Source organism: Diabrotica virgifera, chromosome 4 (genome assembly GCF_917563875.1).
Source record: "Diabrotica virgifera virgifera chromosome 4, PGI_DIABVI_V3a".
In the NCBI taxonomy this organism is placed as follows: Eukaryota; Metazoa; Arthropoda; class Insecta; order Coleoptera; family Chrysomelidae; genus Diabrotica; species Diabrotica virgifera.
Window position 1 is genome coordinate 43,603,277 of NC_065446.1, and position 21,352 is coordinate 43,624,628.

The 21,352-nt window shown below is 33.3% G+C and overlaps 1 protein-coding gene across 1 annotated transcript in view; it reads left to right on the forward strand.

Moving 5' to 3' along the window:
• Nucleotides 1-15,373, forward strand: part of LOC114325921 (PI-PLC X domain-containing protein 3) — a 47,277-nt gene extending 31,904 nt beyond the window's left edge. Inside the window, exons 4-5 of the mRNA XM_028274072.2 lie at nt 981-1,179; nt 15,063-15,373. Of these exons, the coding sequence (XP_028129873.1) occupies nt 981-1,179; nt 15,063-15,241 (378 nt within the window). The 3' untranslated portion in view covers nt 15,242-15,373. The remainder of the gene's footprint in view (nt 1-980; nt 1,180-15,062) is intronic.
• The last annotated feature ends 5,979 nt before the right edge of the window (nt 15,374-21,352 follow it).

Sequence of the window (21,352 nt, forward strand, 5' to 3'; positions counted from 1 at the left end):
ATAGTTAAATATTGTTAAGAATCATTAGTATAGCTAATTTTGAAATTTTAGTATACAGGGTTGGTCGAAACTCGGAATGAATATTTTCTGAGTTTTCTTAAATGGAACAACCTTTATTTTAGTATTGTAATGAAATTATATTTTATGGTACTTTTTTATTTTATAAGTATTCCCTATACCTAATTGCTTTAATTTGTGAGTTATTGGTGATTCAAGCTAAACATTAATTGCAAAAAAAATACGTAAAATTTTATTAGGTTGGCCTTAAAAAAATTCAATCACAAATAATTTTTCAGAAATAAATGCATATTAATCCAGACTGATCCTTAAAATTACCAATAATGGTTTAGCTATCAAAATACCTACGTAGTTAAGATTGTTGGTGCGATTAACAATTAAGCACAAATGAAAGCAGTTAGGTATAGGGAATGCTTAAGAAATAAAAAAGTACCCTAAAATATCATTTCATTACAATACTAAAATACAGGGTGTTCCATTTAAAAAAACTCAGAAAATACTCATTCCGAGTTTCGACCAACTGTGTATACTAAAATTAAAAATTTAGCTATACTAATGATTCTTAACAATAGTAGACTATATTAAAAATCATTTGAACGTAAGTAGAGTTTTTTTAAAGGGTGTGAATATTGCTACGCAATTAATACAAAAACGTAATTATCTTTTAAAATACCCTGTATAACATTACAAAACCTCATATTTTAAGAAATAACACATCGAAGAGAATCCAAAAATGTAAAAATATACAGGGTGTCCCATTTAAAAAACCAAGGTATAAGCAACTTCCGGTATAACCGGAAGTAGCAAATAGATTAAAATATTTTCATTAAATAGATGACTCTTCAAAACCCCTTAATTCAAATTTTCATGATTCTGTTGCCTTTAGTTCTCGAGATATTTCTAATAGGCCCTTTATTTGCCTCACCCTGTATTTGTTAAATAAAAAAATCTTTACTTTGTAGATATTTGTTATATACCGTGTAAAGGGCACAACTTTTTGGCCTGCCGAAACGTTTCCAAATCCGTGGCCCAATGTGGACTCAAAAGAAGCCCTGATTAATTCTTTGGATAACAACCTTGCAAAAAGAAATCCTAATATCCCGTTTATTTCCCAATGTGTTCTTACACCAGACGCTGGATTTATTATTGCCAACTTTTTAAGTAAGTAATAATCATTGTTTGGATTACTTTCTTAACATCGGTATAATAGGGAACAAGCTTTTCTAGCCCAGTAAATATTTCAAGGTGAAATCATTAAAAAATTTAGCACTTTTCGGGAAAACCCCATTCAAACTTTTTAAAGTGTTTACAAGAACCTTTATTTTAATTGTTTATAAAAGTTTCTAGCATTAAAAATAAGCGAGTTACGCTCAAAATAAAGTTGGCCTTTTTTTGGTACAAAAATGATGAAAATCTCCCCGTGTTTAGCTCCCCAAATGAAATTAATCGCTACCGCTTTACAAACAATTTACTTAGTTATCTATTTTTTATATGATCTGTCAGGTTCAACGGTTTAAAATGCTTATTTTTGAAAGGGTTATAGTTGAAAAAGCTTGAACGGGTCACTAATCACGAGTGTATGCAAATTTTGAACAGCCATATCTTAACCAATTTTTGTCTTACGGAAAAACAACATCAAACTAGCATATTTAAAATAGCAAAATCTACATTTTTACTGTTTAAGATTTTTCTTATCACTAATACTTTTTAAGTTATTTTGAAAAAAGGAATCTTTTCAAAAATTTTTGGAAATTTTTTTTTACTACACTCACCGGCACAAAATTCCGCCACCCAAAATTTTTAAGTAAGTTTGATAATTTATAACTTTGTTATTTGTGCTCCGATTTTCAAGATTCTTGCATCAGTTTGTAGGTACATGTATTGATATCGTTTGGTATTATTCCGGTAACACAAAAAATTTGCTTGCATTGCATTATACGGGTATGAATGGAAGTGTTGTATTTCCTCCTAACTTTAAAACATTCTGTGGAAAAATGGAAGGGTTGATTTTGTTTCATAGTCCTGTCATATTATCCCAAAGGCATCACTAAAATTTTGTTGTTTGAATTATCCGAATATCTCTTTTCTTGTAAGAACTGTACCATTTTTTGTAAATAAAAACACTGATTAGCTCATAAAATAGAAGTTGGATTGATAAGATTCGAATGGCCCGCATGCAGCCCAGATCTCAATCCTATTGATTATTTATGGGATGAATTAAAAAAAGCTATTCGCCGTCATCCTAGGCCACCAGAAAATTTGGTAAAGTTATGGCCCTGGTAGAGGAATATCGGGCTATTCCCGAGGCAAGAATAACATATCTTTATTCGATGCCAAACAGATTGCGAGCAGTCGTTGCTGCAAGAGGTGGACATACCAGCTATTGAGTTGTTTGATTTTGTTGTTAATTTTGTTTTATTTTGTTAATTTTAGTGAGTTTGTTATTTTTAATTAAAAAAACCTTCAAAGCAGTCTTTTTATGTACAGCTCTTACAAGAAAAGAGATATTTGGATAATGCAAAAAACAAAACCTTAGTGACACTTCCAGGATGATACAAAAGAAGTATGAAACAAAATCAGCCCTCAAAATTTTTCCACAGAATTTTTTAAATTTAAGAGAAAATACAACGCTTCCATTCACCCCCGTATAATGCCATCTAAGCAAAAAATTTTTGTTACCGGAATAATAACAAATTACATCAATACATGTACCTACAAACTGATGCAAGAATCTTGAAAATCGGAGTACAAATAATAAAGTTATAGATTGTCAAAAATATTGGGTGGCGAAATTTTGTCCCGGTGAGAGTATATAACCAATTTTTTTTTTAAATAAGCACTTCAAACCAGTCAAACTTACAGATCCTATAAACAATACACATAAGTTAAAATAAATGTTAAAGGGGTAACGATTAATTTTATTTAGGGTGCTAAATAGAGGAAGGTTTTCACGATTTATTCTACCAAAAAAAGGCGCCAACTTGTTTTCAGTGTAACTCGTTTATTTTTGATGCTAGAAACTTTTCTAAAAAACAAATATAAAGATAATTTAGATACTTTAAAAATGTTAATTAGCTTTTCCCGAAAAGTGCTTAATTTTTCGGTGATTTCGCGTTGAATTATTCGATTTGGAATTAAACGACTAAGAACGTATTTTTCATGCGCTACAACTTTGCCTTTACATAATTTATAGACTTTTTACTGATACACCATTTTTTTCGCTTTTTTATAAGCTACACTTTTGCTAAGAATATTTTTTTCAATAAAATATTTACTTTTTGAGTTAATTACGAAAAACGGTCTGAAAACGTAGTTTTTTTTTTAATCAACATTTTCAGTCACGAATAACTCGAAATGTATTGATTTACGTAAAAAACTTTTTGGAACGAAAGTTGCTTATAATCCGTCAATTTATCCATTTCCGGGCTTATTTTAAACACGCGTTTTTCACCCCCCCCCCTCCGAGAAGGGGTGACTGTCACCCCCCAAGTAAAAGCAACCAACTGCACAAATTCAACTTTGAACGGCACAAATTACACTAGCAGAGCATACAGTGTCAATAATCAACAATAAGCTTTTACATCATGTGACGATCGCATACGTAGCCGCCATGTATAATTTTTTATCTTATTCTTCTAGTACCATGACCGTTCTAAATAGTTGGATATCATGTTGGCTACCATATTCGCTATCGTGACTTTATTGACAGCAGCTCTGAATAACGGTGTAGTCGATTTTCCATACCATTGCCTTTTTTTTCAGCCATGATGTTCTTCTGCTACCAAATAAAGAAAGGAAAAGCGGTAGGACCAGATGATATTCCTGGGGAAGTATGAAGAGCATTGGGAGAGACAGGAACAAGGTGGCTAGCAGGTCAATTTAATAGAATTATGGAAGTTGGACAAATGCCAGACGAATGGAGAAGCAGTATACTGGTACCTGTTTACAAAAACAAGGGAGATATACAACAATGTACAAACTACAGGGCTATACAACAGCTTAGCCACACCATGAAAATATGGGAAAGAGTAATTGATAGACGGACACGTGAAGAGACCGAAATATCCGAGAATCAATTTGGCTTTATGCAGGGCAGATCAACAACTGATGCAATTTTCATTATAAAGCAGTTAATGGAAAATACTCATTATAAAGCAGTTAATGGAAAGCAAGGAGTAAAGAAACAAAAGCTCATATAGTATTCATTAATCTTGAGAAAGCATATGATAGAGTTCCTCGAGAGATTTTGTGGTGGGCACTCAATAAGAAAGGAGTCCCTGGTGAATATGTAAAGATTGTGAGGGATATGTATGAGGGAGTAACGACTAGTGTTAGGACAGGTGTGGGAGAGACTGATTAATTTCATGTGAAAGTAGGATTGCACCAAGGCTCTGTGCTTAGTCCGTATTTATTCTCATTAGTTTTGGACCAGATAACAGCGAAACTGCAGGGTAACATTGCATGGTGCTTAATGTATGCTGATGATGTCGTGTTAGTAGGAAATAGTGAAAGAGACTTAGAACAAAAACTGGAACAGTGGAGGCAAGCTCTGGAGGAAAAAGGTTTAAAACTTAGTAGGACAAAAACAGAGTATTTGGAATGTTCATTTAAAGATGGAGTTACTACAAATAAAATGGTATCTTTGGATGGTGAACTGATTGTAACAAGCAATAGTTTTAAGTACCTGGGATCGGTATTAGAGAGTAATAAAGAAATAGATGGAGATGCATGCAGTAGAATTAGGGCTGGATGGATGAAGTGGAAAGAAGCGAGTGGTGTGTTGTGTGACAGAAAAATTCCAATGAAGCTGAAGGGAAAATTCTATAAAACAGCCATAAGATCGGCTATGATGTACGGAATTGAATGTTGGGCAGTGAAGAAGAAAGAAAAACAACGAATGCATGTGGCGGAAATGAGAATGCTTAGATGGATGAGTGGAGTGACAAAGAAAGATAAAATTAGAAATGAGTATATTAGGGGAAGTCTAGGTGTGGCAACAATTGATGCCAAAATGAGAGAGCATAGTTTAAGATGGTTTGGTCATGTTCAACGTCGTGACGTTAATCATCCAATACGAAGAATAGTTGAAGTGTAGATTCCTGGTAGGAGTAGGAGAGGAAGACCAAAGAAGACCTGGGGGGAGACGATAAGGCAGGACATGTTGGTAAAGGGGATTGACATTGATATGACCCAAGATAGAATTGTGTTGAGAAATAAAATTAGGGAAGCCGACCCCGCATAGGAATAAGGCAAAGAGAACGATGATGATGTTCTTCTTCTACCAGGACCACGTTTACCTGGGATCTTTCCCTGAATGATCAGATGTAAAAGATCATATTCTTCAGGGTGCCTCATAATGTAACCGATGTATTCCAGTTTGCGTCTCCTTATTATATTGACCAGTTGTGTTGTTTGATTAAGCATTAAGCCGTCTCAGGACAGGTATACCTAGCAGAACATACATGGTCAATAATTAACAATAAGCTTTTACATCATGTGACGATCGCATGCGCAGCCATCAAGTATAATTTTTTTATCTTCTTGGCTACCGTATGCGCTTTAGTGACTTTATTGACAGCAGTTCTTAATGCCTATCGATATTCCATACCATTGCCTTAGATTTTTCAGCCATGATGTTCTTCAGCTACATCTTCATGATGTAACATGGAATTTGGACAAACGCCAGACGAATGGAGAAGCAATATTTAGTACCTCTCTACAAACACAAGGGAGACATACAACAATGTACAAACTACAGGGTTATAAAACTACTTAGCCACACCATGAAAATATGCGACAGAGTAATTGATAGACGGGTACGTGAAGAAACCGAAATAGCTATCCGATAATCAATTTGGCTTTATGCAGGGCAGATCAACAACAGATGCAATTTTCATTGTGAGGCAACTCATGGAAAAATACAGGAATAAAGAGACCAAAGCTCATATGGTATTCATTGATCTTGAGAAAGCGTATGATAGATTTCCTCGAGAGATTATGTGGTGGGCACTCAATAAGAAAGGAGTCCCTGGCGAATATGTAAAGATTGTGAGAGATATGTATGAGGGAGTAACGACTAGTGTTAGGGCACGTGTGGGAGAGACTAATTTTCATTTGAAAGTAGGATTGCACCAAGGCTCGGTGCTTAGTCCCTATTTATTATCATTAGTTTTGGACCAGATAACAGCGAAACTACAGGGTAGCATTCCATGGTGCCTAATGTATGCTGATGATGTAGTGTTAATAGGAAATAGTGAAAGAGACTAATAACAAAAACTGGAACAGTGGAGACAAGCTCTTAAGGAAAAAGGTTTAAAACTTAGTAGGACAAAAGCAGAGTATTTGGAATGTTCATTTAAAGATGGAATCACTACAAATAAAATGGTATTTTTGGATGGTGAAATGATTGTGAGAAGCAATAGTTTTAAGTACCTAGGATCGGTATTACAGAGTAATGGAGAACTAGATGGAGATGCATGCAGTAGAATTAGGGCTGAATGGATAAAGTGGAAAGAAGCGAGTGGTATGTTGTGTGACAGAAAAATTCCAATGAAGCTGAAGCAAAAATTCTATAACACAGCCATAGGTCCGGCTATGATGTACGGAACTGAATGTTGGGCAGTGAAAAAGAAAGAGGAACAACGAGTGCATGTGGCGGAAATGAGAATGCTTAGATGGATGAGTGGAGTGACAAAGAAGGATAAAATTAGAAATGTGTACCTATATTAGGGAAAGTCTAGGTATGACACCAATTGATGCCAAAATGAGAGAGCATAGGTTAAGATGGTTTGGTCATGTTTAACGTCGAGACGTTAATCACCCAATACGAAGAATAGCTAAAGTGTAGATTCCTGGTAGGAGTAGGAGAGGAAGACCAAATAATACCTGGAGGAGACGATAAGGCAGGACATGTTAGTAAAGATAACATTGATATGACCCAAGATAGAATTGTGTGGAGAAATGCAATTAGGGAAGCCGACCCCGCATAGGGATAAGGTAAAGAAAATGATGATGATGATGATGTTCTTCTTCTATCAGGACCACGTTTATCTTAGATTTTTCCCTGAATGATCAGTCGTAAAAGATTATATTTTTCAGGGGTCTCATAATGTGACCAAAGTATTCGAAGTATTGACCATTTGTGTTATTTGGTTTTGGTTCAGCCGCCTAATTACGCCCTCATTTCTAACTCTGTAGACCCAGCTTATTTTTCAATAGCACAGGAAAGATATAGCAATACAGTGGAACCCCGACAAGTCGGCCCCCGATAACCCGGAAGTCCGGCTAACCTGGACCGATTTTCATCAGACAAACATTTCAACAATAAAAATGTATGTATTATGTTAAAACATTTTATTTGTAGCCTCTTCGGGAATGTCTTAAAAAGATCGAGTTTGATTGATAAAACTTCGCTTCGACCATAATATAATATTTGAGAGATAATGGGTATTTGTGTAATTTGAACTATACGATAGTAAAAATGACTCATGACACACGGCGGCGGCGGCAGAGCGATGTTAATTATCTGCGGCTATCGCAAACAACAGGCACCTGTTATTCCTTTATTTATTTCCAACTGTCTTTTAAAAAATTATGTTTTAAACAATGGTCTTTTAAACAATGAAAGAGGCACTGTTCTTAAATAACATAACATTGTTCCGATGGCAGACGAAATTGACACAACCGAAACTGACTGAGTTTTTTTACGTCTAAATGAACAATACGCTATACTGTCTATACTATACTCTATACAACTATAGGTAAGTTAGATGTGTAATGTGCATATATTATATTTCATGTTATTTTAATTATAACGGACTTTATAAGTATACCGTATTTTATTAATTTTTACCATGCTCTCCGCCTAAACCGGATTTTCGATAACCCGGACCGGCCGCGGTCCCGATTAATCCGAGTTATCGTGGTTCCACTGTATGTCATTCGAACGCGAAAATCAATACTGACTGCAATTTTATATACCAATTAAGTCATTGGTTTATGCCATCTACTACACAAATAATATGTATAATTTTATATAACAATTAAATATGTCAATCGATTCCCTTTTTTAATGGCATAGATATTAATGATTCAGGTGTAGTGCGTGTGTGGAGTAAATGTCTTGTTATTTAGTAAAGTCGACTTTATTGTCTTTACAAAGAGACGCTAGTTGTATCCGAACGTCTGCAGTTCCTCAGGTAAGCACCGATCCCACAAGGCGGTGGTGCAAAATCCCGACAACCAAAATCCCGACAGCCAAAATCCCGACGACCAAAACACCGACACGCCAGAATCTCGACCGGCCAAAATCCCGACATGCAACAATCCTCGCATAAGTAAAAATTCCGACTGCTACATTTTGAATATTTATTGTTTCCTTTTCAAATGCAATACCAAATCATACTATAGAGTATAGAGTATTGAAATTGAAAAATTATTACTTACTAATAAGTACGGGTACTAATTATTATGTATTTTATAAGAAAAAATTATTTAAACACTTTATTTATAAAAGCTATACTTACTGAAATTTAAGGTTGTAAGTGACATGATAATATCTCTTATATGAAAGTAAACTTGAATTCACAATTTGATTATACATATTATTGGACTATACAGGGTGTCCAGAAACTCTACCGACAGATGAATACAGGAGATTCCACAGGTAATTTTAAGACAATTTAACCCAATTCACTTAGTCCGAAAATGGTTCCTAAGGGAGCTAGAGCTATTTGAAGATGGCGTCTGGTAAGTAATTTTTGTTAAATACCTCCGGAACGATTCTATTTAGAAAAACAAAAATTGGTATGCGTATTTATCTTTTAGAGATAAATCGAAAAAGATAAATCGATTCCATCCATTGCAAATTTCTAGTGCCAGTCATAGGCGTCCGTTTTGGGTAGGGCAACGGACGTTCTACACCTTCGGCAAAGAATTAAGGATTTGCATGAAATTTTAGTATGTTATAGTTTACTTCAAAGAACTAAGACTTGATTTTTTAAAAATTGTTTTACCGTGCCGTTTAATTACTATTAAGGGTCAAAGTTAAGTTTTAACATGGGCTCTTATGGGAATTCTTAAAAAGTTAATAACTTTTGACCCAAATTTACGATTTTTAATTATTTGTGCTTAAATTAAAGGTTTTTTTTGTAAGGAATAACATATTAAAAAATGAGGATTTTTTACCGTACCATTTATTTTTAATTTATTTATTATAATTAATTCCGTAATTTATTCCGTAATTTCCGTAATTTATTATAATTTATTTTTATAAAGTATTCAATACTGAAACATAGGATTTGAGTATTCTGCTATAAATGCATTGTTATCAACTTTCTCTTGCATTTAAGTTTCCCCCCTTTCCTCTGAGAGGCATACCCCGCAACGAAGGTGTAGAACGTCGTTAAGTCGATAGGATACACCATTTTCTAGAAAAATCGATTTGAAAATTTTTCGTTTTTTAAATTTCAAAAAAAAAAAATTAAAAAAAAAAACTATTTGAAAAAACGGAAACTGGTACGTTTAATTATATTCCAAAGATGAATCGATTTCATTAATTGCGAATTTCTAGTATCGGTCATATGCGTCGGTTTTGGGTAGGTCAACGGTTATTTTATCGCATAATTTTTTTGTCTTCAATTTTTAAGCATTTTTGACATTAGATTATTAAATTATGAGGTATTCTAGTAGTAAAAGTTACTCTTGCTTTAAGTTGGCCAAATACACCGTTTTTTTTTGAAAATTTTTCAATTTTTTTTTCAAATTCGAGACGAAAAATTTTTAAATTGATTTTTTTAGAAAACGGTGTGTTCTACCGATTTAAATCAACAGTACCTTTTAGTACTAGCATACTTCACAATTTAATAATCCAAAGTGAAAATGCTTAAAATTTAAAGACAAAAAAGTTATGCGATAAAATAACCGTTACGCTACCCAAAACGGACGCCTATGACCGGTACTATAAATTCGCAATAAATGGAATCGATTTATCTCTGGAAGATAAATATGCGTACCACTTTTTGTTTTTCTAACTAGAAACATTCTGGAGGTATTTAAGAAAAACTCATTACAAGACGCCATTTTCAAAGAGCTCTAGCTCCCTTAGGAAGCATTCTCGAACTAGGTGAATTTGGTTAAATTGTCATAAAATTACCTGGGGAATCTTCTGTCTTCGTTTGTCGGTAGAATTTCTGGACACCCTGTATATTGGCAAAAAAAAATAATTTGATTTATATACCCATGTTAGAAATTTTATTTAGAAAATTAGTTCATATTAAATGGTAAATACTTTTGTTTAGTAACAAAAAATAAAAAACAGATGGCCATAAACAAGAAATATAATTACACTTTTATAAAAAATATATTTTTTATAATTAAACGTTTTTATTATTTATAGGAGAAAATATAAAATAATTTGACGATATTTGATGCTTAAAATTCCAAAAATTACACTAGTATAAAAAAGTACTTTTTATAATACCACGGTTGTTTAAAATGGTATATATAATATTTATATATACTAATTAACTTATAAAATACGAATTTTAAGTATATCAACTTTTACAGAACTTTTTTGCAGAACTTTCGGTCTGCAGTCTAATGCCACTGACCCACCATCAATTTGTAGATATCGATTTATTAACGTACTTTAAAATATCATTGCATTAGCCACATTTTTAAAATAGTTTGAAATAAAACAAAATCGATTTATCTATATAGGTTGATTGATTGGTGGGGTAAAGCTCCGTAGATCCGCTATAGTAATAGATAGAAATAAAAGTTAATAACAAAAATTGTAGCCAACTTTGATTACAGATTGATAATCAGTAATCGTAAATTGTCAGTTTTAGACAATTCAGTCATGGCTTACCTAAAATTTGAAAAGATTTAGACCCGTAATTAATAATTTACTCTGAAAAATTAAAATATCTCAAAAACTAATAAATTTAGACATAGGGAATGTTATACATAAATTGAAGTAAGGTAACAGTACTTTTCGATAGTGATATAAATACAGGGTGTTTCATTTAAAATTACTGAGAAAATAATGTACTTGCGTTTTGACTCACCAATCATTTATGAAAATTTTGACAATAAGTTAAAAAATATGGCATCAATAAACCATTGCCGTTGTGCTTATTTTTATTTATTCAGGGAGTGGAACTTGTTACGATTTTCATATAAAATTTGTTATAACTTTGTAAATACCCTGTATAACATACCAAACCTTTATATGTTTGTAATGGAGAAGTTAAGAAGATTTCGAATATAAAATAAAATATAGGGTGTTCTATTTAAAAAAACATGAGTTTGATCTGCCACTATGTTATCTAATACCCTGTAGAATTCTAACTAATTTTGTAATGTGAAGCTCAAAGTTGGCTACAATTTTTTGGTTATTAACTTTTATCGCTATCCATTACTATAAAGGATCTACGGAGCTTTACCTTACTAATCTATCACCCTGTATAATAGCAGTTAAATATTGCATTGTTAGCTAGTTCAAAGCTATTCTGAAAATTGCAGGTACCTACGTAGCCTAGAACTATTTTTAAAATGGATTACAAAATTTTCGGAGTCCGTGACACCGACCAAGCCAAGTATATAAAAACGTTTTAAAATGTAATTATATGTTTAAAAGAAATTTGTCAAACCTGTCGTTCTGGCCTGTCGGAATTTTGGCTTGTCGGGATTCTGGCGTGTACGGATTTTGGCCGTCGGGATTTTGGGGTAGACCCCCCACAAGGATATAAATTATTTTTATTTATTAAATTTTTAATATAGAGAACTTTCCTACCCAGCTGGTTTTCGAACTCAGAACCCTTGTGCAAAGGTAGGCTCTTTTACCACTGATCCACACAGTGAGCGATTTTCCTTACTTTGCGAAATGTATTAATTAACAATGACAATTCCATCTTCAATGCTGCTACAAGGTATACATACTCTAACCCACTAAAACTTATGGATAAAAGCCTTTTAATTTTATAAACTTGTTATTATATTATATTGTTGCTGATAATATTATAAAATATTTAGACTTTAAGGTGATTTACTTCACGACAACTCCCAACTAAGAGGTTTGTTACAGCAAAAAAAAAGATCGAGAGATGATACTGAATAAATATAATGAATATAAAATGCAAAATATTCAGTTAATCTCTCTATCTCATCTCAGGGATTTATTAGGGGTTAGTGGAAGGTGACCCGGTTATTTCTGAGCATTAAAACAACCTATAACTTCTTCTTCTTAAAGTGCCGTCTCCTCAATGGAGGTTGGCTACTACAATTGCAAACTCTTCTCTGTCTTCAGCTGTACTTACTAGCTATTCAAAATTTAGCCCTGTCCATTGTCGGATACTTCTGAGCCACGATAGTCTTTTCCTTCCTAGTCCTCTCCTTCCCTCGATCTTTCCTTTCACTACAACCTATAACTACAATTATTTATTGAACATAAAATGAAAAACAGAAAATGAAATAAAATAGGAGGAATTGTATCAGAATATAAGGAACTATTAACTATAAAATATTGCTATGACTTAAAAAGGCCCTAACTTATCACATACATAATATACAACTTAATACCTAAGAATATTGTCAATATAAATAAACACTACACCCTGAATAGTAAAATGTACCTCCGTTCAGCAAGACTCAGATATGTACCGTACCATACTATATTAATATTATTATACCAAAAATAATGTGAATAATTTATACCATTAAGTGTCAAATACCTACTTCTGTAAGTCTTCCCGTGGAATTAACTAAGTACAATTTAATGTATACAGCCTGTGACTACTTGGTTATAGCTATATCCAGGTGTACAATGAGGGTAGAGGAGGGACCTAGATCTGTACAAAAATGGTAGGTACAGACACCCTATGGAATATAAATCGCTGTTATCTATGATTAATGTGATTCCTAATACATTTACAGCGAAAATAATAATTCTTTGATAAGTATTGGCGATTACAATTTTTTTTATATGCGTGTCCGCGAAGATTATAACTCCCAAAATATTTATAATGAAAATATTTAATTCATAATAGATGCCGACGAAAACAATAATTATTTCCCTTTCTGTTTCTGTGTTTGCCGACGAAAACAATTATTTCTGAAAACTTTTTACTAATTATAATTTTCGTGGACCAACAAACAGAAATGATGTTTTTTGCCGATACTCCTCAAAAAATAAATTTTATCGCTAACACTTTATTAGGGATTATAATTTTCACAATCATATAATCGAAAATAATATTTTTCGCGGCGTTCATTGAAAGTTCTATTCTTAACGGCATTTTTCGGAGTTTTACTTTTCGTAGGCGGCGGAGAAATATGGTGTCTATAAAAAAAGAAAGATATTTAAGGGTACTGACTTTCTCTGTTCTTGCTTACTCTGGTACTAGATGTCGGTTACTAGGACTGGTTACTGGTGCTGGTTACCAGGTACTAGTTGCTAGGTGTCGTGGTGACTACTTGCTAGGTGTCGTGGTGACTAGTTGCTAGGTGTCGTGGTAAATGTCCCCAAGAAATTGGCCTACCAAGAAGAGAAATTACACTGTCAGTAGGGACTGTACGAGACAGTAGAAATACTAGAGGCTATAAGCCTAATATAGCTTTAAAGATATTTACCTGAGGTTTAATGTGGCCAACAGAGAATAAGGGTTGTTGAGGTTATGCTCGTAACAAACTAAAATTTCCACTGGCACTACAAAATATACAGCCCCAAAACCGTCACTGGCAAAAACTCTTCCAGGCGATAAGTTTTCATAAACTTGGACCGTATTTTCTCACCGATGGAAAAAGGATTAGCAAACACAGCTCAAATTCTGCAATCCCGAGCACTGTCGTCAAGACCAAAACCAAGATGGACAGACCGGATGTCATCCGTCTTACCTCCATACCATTCGATCCCCAAACGAACATCGAAGTACACCATGGTTGACTCAGTTACGCGACAAGAACCTACACAAAGACCGTGAGACCAGAAAAAGACACACACAGTTCTATGGTCTCAGAAATTCCTAAAACACCTCAACAGACCCATTTTGCAAACGAACCGACCATTTTATAGTAACTACCATAGGCGTAACCAGGGGGTTTTAAGGCATTTAAGCATCTTTCAGTCCAACACATATAAATGAATTGTGAAGGTTTAAAAAAAACGTAACAGGTTGCTGGATCGGAGATAATAAACGTTTAAAGGGTAGTAATATAATAACAATTATATGACATCTAAATGATTTTTACCAATATATTTTTAGTGACTTTAGTCATGTATACCTTGTAGCAGCACTGAAGATGGACTTGTGGACATTCCAAAAACGTTCTGTGATGTAGCTCGAAAGGGTCCTTTTTAACCTACACCTTTTCTTTATCTTAACATGCCCTATCAAGTCTCCTTGACGTTGGCGATTAACATGGCGAAACGTCTCTGTCTCGAGCTATTCTAAATAGTTGTTCTGCTTCCTTTATCCCTGTCCACTCCCGGATATTCTTCAACCAAGAGGCCTGATTTCTACCAATTCCTCTGCGGCCTTCGATTTTACCCATCATAATATGTTGAAGAATGTTATACCGGTCTCCCCTTACTACGTGTCCAAAATAGGCCACCTTTCTATATTTGATGTTATCAAGCAGCTCGCGGGCAGCTTTTGCTCTCTTAAGGACTGCCACATTTGTCAGCATAGCCGCCCATGGTATTTTCAGTATACGTCTGTGCAGCCACATTTCAAAGGCCTCCAAATGATTAATGGTGGATATTTTTAATGTCCATGCTTCGACACCATACAAGAAGACTGACCAAATGTAACATTTAATCATGCGCTTTCGAAGTTGAAGTTGCAAGTTATCATTACAGAAGAATGACCTCATTTTTAAAAATGTCGTGCGGGCTATCTCGATTCTACATTTTACTTTATCTGGATCTAGTTGTTCAGTAATATGGCAACCAATATATTTAAAACTGGGTACTCTACACCTTTTATAAAAGATTTTTCTAATAAAGAATTTTATATATTAATTGATTTATTTTATTATTACAGGTTCATTGGAAGAAAAATGTGCAAAAGAATTAGAGTTAGATAGATTAAAATGGATAGAGGCTCAGAAGGCTGGGAGAGGGGGACTGAATATTATTATAGCTGACTTTATAGAATTATCGGATTGTAAATATGTTAAAGATGTTATTAATGCTAATCAATCGCTACTGAATACCAATTAAGTATAAATCTGTTTAACAAACTGTGCCAAAAGTGTTAAAAACAATGTAAAGTATTAGAAGACCAAATTTTATTATTATACACATACAAAAAAAAACATATACTGTAATGTTAAATAAATATATTTAATATTACTATGATTTATTTTGTTGAATCCTGGACACTCACTGAAGCAATGGAGAAAAAACTTGAAGCCTTCGAGATGTGGCTATACAGGCGAATCCTAAGGATATCATGGACGGACAGGATAACCAACGAGACCGTATTAGGAAGAGTGGACAAAGAAAGAGAGGTGATGTATACCATTAAAAGGAGAAAGTTGGAATATCTCGGACACATAATGAGAAACGGCAATAATTACAGATTATTGAAGGTAATCCTTCAAGGTAAAGAATTCGGAAAGCGAGGAATTGGGAGAAGAAAAATATCATGGTTAAAGAACCTGAGGAAATGGTTCTCCACAACAACAACTAATATATTTAAAGCATCAGTTAATAAAATAATTATAGCCAAAATGATCGCCAATATTCGAAACGAATAGGCACTAAAAGAAGAAGAATGATTTATTTTATTAGTCATGGAAATTACACAATAATCATATTATGCGTGTTTTCCTCAAAAATTCATATGTATACAGATCCATTTCTTCTTCCTAATCATTAATTATTACTGATGAAAATAACTATGTATTATTATAAAATGGAGAAACATTCGTTTATTGAAAGCTTTGCATGTTGGAACATGTAACGTAAGAAGTTTATACCAATAAGGCAAACTGGATAACGCTGGGTCGGAAATGTGCAGAATAAATATTAACAAACTAATAGAAAAAATTAAATAAAAATGTATAGCCTACATTCTCTGAAGAGCCTCTAACAAGAGGTGAAATCGTCGATAGGGGTTGCGCTCTCTGAACTAGTAAAAATTAATACAGTTTTGGCTTCGCATTGCAACTGAATAGAAATGGTATACATTTTTATTTTATATTAGTATTACTCCTATAGAGTAACGAGGTCCATTTTCCGTTGGAACTTTACCAAGCTGTAGAAGGGATTGTGAATTGCAACTTTTTAGAATCCCCTCTGGTCTTCACTGCAACATCCACCTGGCTTGCAATTTTTAGAAGCCATGGAGGTGTCACCAGGAAAATGGTGCAATAAGTTTTTCAATTAAATATCGTTTAAAAATATTTTACAAATATTTTTATTAGGTTGAAAACCTTTGATTTTCATTTAACAGATGCCGCTACGCACCTACTACCTTCACGTCAGTTGCAATGTGGGACTAATAAATGTCGAAAATTTTACTTGGAGTAGAAAAAGCAGCCTATGCATTCTCTAAAGAGCCTCTAACAAGAGGTGAAATCGTCGATAAGAGTGCTGGTTGCGCTCTCTGAACTAAGTAAAAATTAAGATAGTTTTGGCTTCGCATTGCAACTGAATAAAAATGGTATACATTTTTATTTTATATTAGTATTACTCCTATAGAGTAACGAGGTCCATTTTCTGTTGGAACTTTACCAAGCTGTAGACTGGGTTGTGAATTGCAACTTTTTAGAATTCCCTCTTGTTTTCACTGCAGCATCCACCTGGCTTGCAATTTTTAGAAGCCCTGGAGGTGTCACCAGGAAAATGGCCCAATAAATTTTTCAATTAAAATATGTTTTAAAAATATTTTACAAACATTTTTATTAGGTTGAAAAACTTACTTTCACTAAGCAGATGACGCTACGCACCTAATACCTTCACGTCAGTTGCAATGTGGGACTAATAAATGTCGAAAAATTTTACTTGGAGTAGAAAAAGCAGCATATGCATTCTTTAAAGAGCCTCTAACAAGAGGTGAAATCGTCGACAAAAGTTCTGGTTGCGCTCTCTGAATTAAGTAAAAATTATAGTCCAGAGAAATAAGATTTTTCTCGTGACACATCCCCCTCCAGGCCGAAACTAAATTTTTTGAGTAGTATGGACATCTATATTAATACCCTTTATGTTTCCTGCAGCCGATTTTGATGATATACATAGTTATAAACAAATGAAGATAAAAACGGTAAATTTTTGCGTTTTTCGTCTATAACCAAAAAGTTAAGTATTTTAAACAAATTTGACAGTAAGAAACTCATAAATCGTCTAAAAAATTTCAGTATGGCGTTAGCTGAATATGTCTATCCTTATTGATTGCTTAGAAAATTGCAAAGTAAATTATAAATTTTGAGTTTTTATAAATATTCATAACTTATGTAAAAATTAACTTATAACCTTCTTATTACACGAATTGCTGAGACTTCTGGTGCTTAAATTATATTTTGAATTTCAAAGCAATTGGTCAAATAGTTTAAAAGTTATTTAATTTGTTTATCCCAAATTCATTTTTTTTTGCAACACTGTAAGTCAGAAAATTATGAGGTTACAGTAAGACTTCTGACAGTTTATGGAGAAGAACATTTATACTATTGACTTAATTTAAAAAAATGACAAAAAGTAATTTTAAACAGTGTAAAATTATTTTGCAAAATCACGTCGATTTTTTGCTTACTTATAAACAATTAGAATAACTTTTTAACCGTTACCCGTAGGAAAATTATTTTTTCATGTTTGGAAAGACTGAATTTTTATACACATTTAGAAAGAAAAATAATTGTTCTACGACAATTAGGGACGAAGTTAGCCCCCTTTTTTAATTCACATGTTTTTGCAAAATAATTTTGCAGTATTTAGAATTATTTTTTGTCATTTTTTTTAATTAAATTGATAGTATAAATCTTCCTCTTGCATAAACTATCTAAAGTATTAGTGTAACTTCATCATTTTCTGACTTATAGCGTTGCAAAAAAAATTAATTTGGAATAAACAAATTAAATACCTTTTTCGTACTTCCGGGCCTAAAGTGACAACTTCACTCCCTTGTGACAGGTACTAAAGTGTCACATTTAATCCCTCCGGGATTAAATATTGACGAAACTCCCGGAACGATTAAATCACAAACAAACGAATTTAAGGGATATTTTATTGAAAAATATAATTAATTAGAATGGTAATTAACGTTAATATTCAAATTAATATTGTGACAGTTCGTCATATTGACCAGTCTTTCCTGGGTTAATGCAGCAGGTAACTGACGAGTAACAGATAGGTCCTTTTCATATTGAACTGGTGTTTGTTTCGAAGATCCTGCGGAAACAGGAAGCGAGAATGAGGACTGTGGCATAACTATAGTGGACGAATCGGCGACTTGACCAAATATTTTATCTGAAATTTTTTGTTTATTTTTAATAGACGATTCAATATATCCCTCGGCCACGTTGGAGGATTTCCATCCTCCATGTCTCTTCAGCACGTCTATTGTTGCTCCCGAATCAGCTAACAAAGACGCAGATGTGCGTCTAAAACAATGTCCCGTATAAGACGTCGCATTTTCTAATTTCAAGAAAGCTGCTATTTGCCGTGGAATTGTACCAAACATGTTTTTTCCTACTACTCGCGTAGTACATTCTTTGTTGATGTATTGAACAAAAAATTTTGAATGAGTTGTCCCTGTCTTTCGCAATGCCACATATTTCCGAAATATCGCCACAAAACTGATGGCACTGTTTTCTGAATTTTTGATCACAAAATTTCGGTCAATTTTATTTTTGGTGTTTCTAATCGCAATTAGGAAGGAATCGCCCAAATCTCTCACATCGTCGATTTCTAAATCAAGCAACTCTTTTCCACGACAAGCTCCCGCAACGCCCAAAATAAGTGCAACCTACAAAAAAATTGATTTCTTAAAATTTCTGAATATAAACAAATTTCCAAATTTACCTTAAGCATTAAATATTTATCATCCGGAGCCTCCCGTAAGAACTGATCTACCTGCTCAGACGTGAGAATTCTTGACTTCTTTGGCTTAAATCCCTCATTTCTTCTCTTCAAAAAAGCTAATAATTTTGGAAATTTACTTATATCAATATCTTCTCTAATGTTAATAACCGATTTCAGCATTGAGTAATGTGCCCAGAGAGTTGAGGCACAAACCGCTTTTGATTTATCATCGAAGTAGACTAACAGCGCATTTTCAGTAGGTTGTCTCACATTTTTTAAGCGGCACCACTTTTTAAAAGCATCGTACTGCTGCTCGTATAGTTTTCTAGATTTCGGTGGTAACAATTCTTCACCTACTTCGGCTGCTCTTTTATCAATATCAGATACACCTTCTTCACTCATGATACCAATAATTATCAATAACAATGTTTCTTTACAATGACACTAGTAATGACAATGTTTCTAAATTATAACTGTCACAACGCAATGTTACTATGGTAACTTATTTTAAAGACAGTTTATTAAATGAGTTGAAGAGAGAAAAAACTGATTGAAATTATTGAAATAATTAATAAAATCATACCGGAAGTACGAAAAGTATCGTATATACCTTGCGACTGAAGTACCTACATTTAATCCTTCAGGTAAATTATGGCCCTCCCTGCGGTCGGGCCATAAACTTTACCTTCAGGATTAAATGTACTACTTCAGTCCCGCGGTATATAATGTACTATTAAACTATTTGACCAATTGCTTTGAAATTTAGGGTATGATTTAAGCACTAGAAGTCTCAGCATTCCGTGTGATAAGAACGTTCTAAGGTAATTTTTACATAAGTTATGAATATTTATAAAAACTCAAAATATATGTTTATAAACTCAAACTTTATGAATCGAATATAAACAAAAACTGCCTTTATCTTTTCAAAATTTATGATTTATTTTGCAATTTTCTAAGCAACCAATAAGGATGACATATTCAGCGAACGCCATATTGAAGTTTTTTATACGATTTATAAGTTTCTCACTCTCAAATTTGTTTAAAATACTTCACTTTTTGGTTATAGACGAAAAAAGCGAAAATTTACCGTTTTTTGATCTTCATTTGTTTATAACTATGTATATCATCAAAATCGGCTGCAGAAAACATATAGGTTATTAACCCTTAAACGCCCAACCTTTTTTAGGTTCCATGTACGCCCAAGGGTGGGTAAAAAATGTCCACCTCGAAAATAGCTAATATATTTATTGAGAGTTGTTGGAAATGGATTAAACTTAAGATTCTTATGCTGAATAAATACAGCATCTTCTAAAATATTAATATAAACAATTTACAAACCTCACAACAAATTACAATGTACATCAAAATTAACATACCAGTAAAAGCCAGAAATTCAGATTTGTCGATTTTCTCCAGATTCTTCATTTCAACCTCCTCATTAGCGGATAATTATGTAGATTATGTAATTATACGTCGATAGTTATATGGATTATCTTCCTACCAACGAGAAATTATACAGAAACCTTTAGTAACAAGTTTTACCAAGGGTGTACTTTTTATGCCCACCCATATTTAACTCAAGATATTACTTCTATTTTCAAAAATATCGGTTGATCCAAATTAACATTCGATAAAGGGCTGTCTTTTTAACAATAAATATTTTTTAAAAAATTTTTAAACACTTAATAAATATGTTACAAGGGAATACGCATTAGGTGGACATTTTTTACCCACCCTTGGGCGTTTAAGGGTTAATATAGATGTCCATACTACTCAAAAAATTTGGTTTCGACCTGGAGGGGGTTGTGTTACCAACAGGGTATTTTTTTCCTTATTTCTCTGAACTATTAAGATAGTTTTGGCTTCGCATTGCAACTGAATAAAAATGGTATACATTTTTATTTTATATTAACGAGGTCCATTTTCCGTTGGAACTTTACCAAGCTGTAGACGGGGTTGTGAATTGCAACTCTTTAGAATTCCCTCTTGTCTTCACTGTAGCAACCATCTGGCTTGCAATTTTTGTAAGACATGGAGGTGTCAACAGGAAAATAGTCCAATAAGTTTTTCAATTAAATATCTTTTAAAAATATTTACCTAACAAAAATTTTACAAATATTTTACAAATATTTTTATTGAATTGAAAAACTTTGACTTTTAAAAAAATAAAAATTTGCATTGGGGATCTAACCCGCGTGTATTAATGTGGTTAGGTTTGAAATCCAAGCACTTCAGCATTTATCCACTTAGACACACCTGTCATGTGGAAAGATAGACCAACTGAAGGTTTTTAAACTTTTTGACAGTTCT